The sequence below is a fragment of the Lactuca sativa genome, chromosome 8 (assembly GCF_002870075.4).
Source record: "Lactuca sativa cultivar Salinas chromosome 8, Lsat_Salinas_v11, whole genome shotgun sequence".
NCBI lineage: Eukaryota > Viridiplantae > Streptophyta > Magnoliopsida > Asterales > Asteraceae > Lactuca > Lactuca sativa.
The window spans coordinates 92,640,542-92,646,935 of record NC_056630.2 but is presented as its reverse complement, the minus strand read 5'-3'; the positions used below and the strand labels follow the sequence as shown (position 1 = coordinate 92,646,935).

Below are 6,394 nucleotides of genomic sequence, written 5' to 3'. Positions count from 1 at the left end.
TTATAATCTCCTTTTGCTAGCCCCTCGCTACTTTAATTTTTTATTTTATTTTATTTATTATTATTATATATTTTTTTTGTTAAAACAAGTTGTTATTTTTACATATTATCATACGTCTAACCTTTGTAAATTTGTATACATTTTGATAGTTTAGCATTTATTATTTCCGCCAATTTTAAGCTTGTATTTTTTATACTAATAAACGTGAGATCAAATTATTATTTTTATATGTTTAATTGAATCGTCGATAACTAAGATCACATATGAGTTGTAGTAATGGTCTATCAATTATGCAATTCCATAATATAATATTGATATTACTATATAGCACAAATAGTGTTAATTCTATTATCGACAAGAACATATACAATGCATAATTTAATGAAGTTATTGAAAAAAATATAATATCTCTAAATAAATTAAACTTAACATTGTCGACGCCTAAATATGGACATTCGTTATGTTCATTTGCAGCGTAATGTCAAGAATATGTAACCCAAAAAAGAAAACAAAAAAAAAATCCAGCCATTAGAGCATAAAATGCTGAAATTTTTTGCCAACTTGCAAAATTTGTCACCTCCAATATGCACAAAAACATACATGTGCCGTAGCTTTTCTCTTGGTCTTTCATTAATTTTTTTTGTTATTTTCCTCAATATACATATACGTATGTCCCAGAGTAAATAAAGTAAAATATTATTTAAAATAAAAAGTAAAATGTAAAACACTCATGCAGTTCTATATAAGCCCTTCTTCACATCACTTCACATTACATCCATCAAAAATGGAGTCCTCTAAGAGGCTTACCGCTCTTTTCTTCATTTCACTGTTCATGGTTTCTTCAGCAAATCCAGTTCTTGACTGTGGAAGTTGTGACAAGCCAAAACCACCCACCGAAAAACCACCGGTTGTCAAACCACCGGTAAAGCCACCAGTTACCCTACCACCCGTAAAGCCACCAGTTACCCTACCACCTGTAGTAAAACCACCCGTCACCCTTCCACCAGTGGTAAAACCACCGGTGACACTCCCACCGATAAAACCACCAGTAACCCTTCCACCGGTTAAACCACCAGTGACCCTCCCACCGATAAAACCGCCAGTGACCCTCCCACCAATTAAACCACCAGTGACCCTCCCACCGATAAAACCGCCAGTGACCCTCCCACCGGTAAAACCACCTGTGACCCTCCCACCAATTAAACCACCCGTTACTCTCCCACCGGTGACCCTCCCACCAATTAAACCACCGGTAACCCTCCCACCGGTAAAACCACCAGTGACCCTCCCACCAATTAAACCACCGGTAACCCTCCCACCTGTAAAACCACCGGTGACCCTCCCACCGATTAAACCACCAGTGACGCTTCCACCCCTCCCACTCCCACCCCTAAAACCACCAGTAACGCTCCCACCCCTCCCACTCCCACCCCTAAAACCACCAGTGACCCTCCCACCAATTAAACCGCCAGTGACACTCCCACCCCTCCCACTCCCACCCCTCCCGCCGGTCGTCCCACCCATCGTCACACCACCGGTTGTCACTCCACCGGTTGTCACACCACCAGAGGGGGAACCCTGTCCACCACCAAAGGGTGCATCACCACCAGTTGCATCACCGCCGGGTGCATCGGAAACATGCCCCATTGACATCCTAAAGTTGGGAGCTTGTGTAGACCTTTTAGGAGGTTTAGTGAACATTGGATTGGGTGACCCCGCGGTCAACAAATGTTGCCCGATTATAGCAGGGCTAGCAGAGCTAGAGGCTGCAGTTTGCTTGTGCACAACCTTGAAGGTTAAACTGTTGAACCTCAATATTTACCTACCAATTGCTCTACAGCTGCTTGTTACTTGTGGCAAGACCCCTCCTCCGGGTTACACTTGCTCTCTCTAAATTATGATGGTCTCTACTAAGGTAAATTTCTATCTTTCGTATTTTACACCGAACCCTAAACTAAATTCTTGATTTTCCTTTTCTTTAACAAGAAAAATCCTTCTATAATTTTGTAATTAAGCCCTTTTTGGACATTGAGTGTGGTCTCCTACATGACAATATTGTTGGAGCTAAATTCGTGGCTTATACCATGAATGCTTCTTAAGATATATATGATTCAATACAAGGCTTAAACAAATTAGTGAACAAGATAAATGTCTAAAATACCTTGAAGTACTCGTTCAAGTGCTTATGCATGCCTGAATTTTGCAGGGCTAAGTTGATGGACCGATCGATGAAGCAAATGTCAGTTCAGAAAATGCTTTTGAAGTTGGAATTGTTTATGGAAGTTTCCCTTTTAATATGTTGACGAGCAATTTTTTAAAAGATGATTATTGTTTCGTGGCGTGTTTAGTTTTTCTATTAATTATGTAAGGAATAGTATCAATCAATGAATCAAGGATGTTTTCCTATTAATTATCTCTTTTATTTCTTTTGTTAATATTTGTTACTTCATTGTACCTTTTATTCCAATTCAACATACATTTGATTTTTAATTAAATGTGTACGTAGATGTTTCATCAAAGGAATATAAATAATGAAGCTGACTGAACCAAAATCATTAGTAGGAATATTTATAAAAAATACTATATAGCAAAATCATATATTGAAACTGAAAACTTACATAAAAATTATTCCATTTATTTTCCTTTTCGCTCAACTATTTTTGCTAGATCCAAGATTCTTATATCTAGAGGGTACCGAACACATTCTACCTTATCAAGTATAAGCGGTAACAACATACCACAAGATTTGACCCTTTCGAAGTTGCATGTAGCCTATACACACATAATGGGAAAACGCATGCAATAGTACAAGCATCTACAGCATATCGATGGATACGTAACCATATATGTTATATACTCATATACATGTCACATGCTTCACATGTTCTAAAGGCATACATGAGAAAAAGCTATGAACCAAAAAAAAAGAGTTTCCACCAAGAAATCGCAAATACCCAATACCCTTTTGGTTCAAGTAAAATGTATGCCCGGAAATTTGACTACAAGTAATCGCTGCTATAACGGCGATGCCTTTGGCGACGATTACACCAATAGCGGTGACTTTTTAGTCAACGTGTTTAAATGTCGCCGCCATTTGTGGTATTGACGTTAAAGGCGTCACCTCTACGGATAGTAAACCCCAATCTGTGTGCTTCGTTTGCGCGATAACCCTGACTGTTGACAGTGTAATGGATCCTATGGCTAGCATTTCATTTGTACTCTAGAATTAGCGGTGACAGCCTGCTACCGCTAAAATCCCAGAAATATGTCTAGGAAAACTTCCCTCCACACCTTTCTCCTATCGCCGCTAAAAAGTTGTGTAGCCATTAATACCGTCGTCACAAAAGCCTCGCCTCTTAGAGCACCTTCTCCACCCAGTAGACGCATTCGGTGTGTATTCACCTCTAAAAAAACCTTCGACAATCAAATTGCATTTTTCTCTGGTAGAGACAACTACCACAAGACAACTAGAAACAGAGGCATCAGCGATGGACATTTCCGTCGCTAATCCGTCACTGAAGACCTTCAGCGACGGAATATGCCCGAAGAAAAAACCTTGCTCGCTAAATGTCAGCGACGAAATCGTGACGGATTTAACGAGGGATTAGCTACCGATTCACTTGTCGCAAATTGTTAAAAGGGTCGGTAGCTTCTGTTGCTAATTGTGATGATATTTGTATCATTAGTTTTCATGTATTAATTTAATAACCAAAATTCATAGAAATTTAAAGCTAAAACTATATTGCAAGCATTAAATGAAATATTAATATTGACAAGCAAAATATATACTCATATTCGATTTCACAATATTGAAACCAAATAAAAAAATCAAGTGTCAAAGATTAAATCGATTTCAAAATATCGAAACCAAATCATAAAAATCAAGTAACAAGGTGGACAGTTTACTTCATTGGGTGAGTTATAAAATTAATGTCGTTATACATCTTGAAAATTTCTTGTTTTTCTGCCAAAACTTGTTCACATTCCGCCTTAATCTCTTCATCTTCTTACGCATACGATCAACAACAACCTACAAAGCAACAATAATTAAGTTTACACATAATTAAACATCAAGCCTTATCATGGAATTAAGAGCAACATGCTTTCAACTTGAAAAAAAATATATAATAATTAAAAATAACAACATACTTTTTAACTTGAAAAAAATAAACTATTAAAATCAACAATCAACATATGATGATATAATAAAGATTCTAAATTGCATATATACCGTTAAAGACAATGCAGTCATGTAGGCATTGGTGGATGCATCAAGATAACCAAAGCTATCATCGACAACCGTTTCACTACACAAACAAAACAAACCATATTATACAATAATAAATAATCATATTTTAAACTAAATTGTTAATAATTAATTAACTAATATCTATCATATTTAAGCACCAACACCGTGTTGATGAAATCATTCCTCAAAAATAACAAGCGTGTTGGTTTTCCTGTTGGTGTTGGTTTTCTTGACTGGATCATGGATTGTATGTCTATATCTACTTAATTTCTTCTGTACTAAAGAAAGAAGCTACTGTAAGATAAAATTATTTTTGATTGTTGTAAAAGAAATAGACAAAGAACACAAATGGAATATGTCATGGCAACTTAATATTTCATAATAATTTAAGCAGTAATGCAAAATCAAGTATGAATTAGTCATCCTCGATATAGGGTGCATTGAACTTTAACATTGTTGTATGATGTTATTAGTATTTTTTGACTGAATTCGGGCCTTGGCATATTGGAGGCATCAGTAAATATGATCTTAATTGTATTGATAGTGTCATGTCCCTCTTAAATTCACTAAGTAAAAAAAAAAGAAACATATTTATGTTTTAACAGTAAATCCATTTTTCTCACCTGTTAGAAGTAGGCTAGAACTAGTATATTTATCAAGCAATTGATAGTACCTGACTTGTTTCCATAAGTAAAGATCATCCAACAAGTGTTGCCATTCAAGACTTTTGAAAAATCTCATCCGTCTGACATAACATATTTACGAATGAAGGTTACATCTTCTTTGTATAATCAGATGTGGCCTCAGAGAATTGATAATACCTGGGAGTTTCGGATATTAGGGCTCGATTGGAATGAAACTTGGAAGTATCAGTTTCTACGTATGTTTGAACAAATATAGAAAAGTCACAAAACCAAAAACCAGAAGTCGGACGACAAACTCACATAAAAATCATTGAACTTATCGAGATCTTCATTCAGAATCATGACAAACTAATGTTGGATTTCCGCTAAGTGATGCAGAAAAGGTGGTAGGTTTTGTTCGGGGTTAACTGTGAGATCCCCATTTTCACGGCAAAAAAAGACCGATTTTTTTTATGCTTTATAAAAATCATAGTATCTCTTTCAATAAAAATGTTGCGGAATTTGTTCTCAGTAAAATATGATAAATACGTTATCAAAGCATTTCCGAAGAAAAATATTTTTATTCATTTTAAAACATTTGGAATGTCGTCGTCAATACAGTACCATAAACATAAACATAACGTACATTCATTATCACTAGTGATTTATATCTCCTTAATCTCTCAGTGTAATTTAACTTCATATCAACACCTGTGCTATAAATAAACTAAGTGGGTAAGGTTGGAAAACCTGGTGAGTACATAGGTTTTCAACCCACAATAATATAATTATTATATTAAACATCAAACAATCAACCCAATTACCCATCCCTATTATTTTCTTTACTCTTAAGGATCTACCCTAAGATTCAACTATTCATCGTTCATTCATTCCTCAGGAGTATCCTAAGGAATCGACACTAAGTCTGCATAGTCGCCAAGGTTTATCTCGTTTATTGACAATATCGTTTTCGAGAGTCCACTCGCAATACCAGTCTATGGGTTTTTAGAGTACACCGGGTGAACACATCGTTCACAACACCTACAGGTTGCAAGCCTGCTAGTGTTCCACTAGACTGTCTAGAATAGTCCATGGTTGTCATCCATACTCTACTAGATGACGGGTTTATCGCTTGGGTCATCTTTTGGCACATCGTTTTGACTCATCGTTTTTGGCTCATCGCTTTGGCTCATCGTTTTGGCTCATTGTTTTTGGCTCATCGCTTAGTTCATCGCTTTGCATTATATTTTATCACTCATATATCATCGCTCATCATTCATATCATCTTTCACCGCTCATCATTTATCTCATCTTTCATCGCTCATCATTTATCTCACCTCTAATCTACCCATGTTTTACCTAACAAATTTTGTAGATATAAAATACATATACAGTTTAGATCATTTAAGAACATGTATAAAATGTTTCATCCAACATAGACAACAAGTATTCAGACGGTATACACACATAGTACGTAATTTATATAAAATACTTCATATCTATGTGTAAGATGAAAGTAACT

The 6,394-nt window shown here is 35.9% G+C and overlaps 1 protein-coding gene across 1 annotated transcript; it reads left to right on the top strand.

Annotated features, from left to right (window-relative positions):
* Window positions 1-751: 751 nt before the first annotated feature.
* On the top strand, window positions 752-2,410 carry LOC111878241 (repetitive proline-rich cell wall protein 1). Its single transcript, XM_052767114.1, has 2 exons — window positions 752-1,915; window positions 2,207-2,410. The coding sequence occupies exon 1, from the start codon at window positions 785-787 to the stop codon at window positions 1,892-1,894; it is 1,110 nt and encodes a 369-aa protein (XP_052623074.1). The 5' UTR covers window positions 752-784; the 3' UTR covers window positions 1,895-1,915; window positions 2,207-2,410.
* Window positions 2,411-6,394: the final 3,984 nt, after the last annotated feature.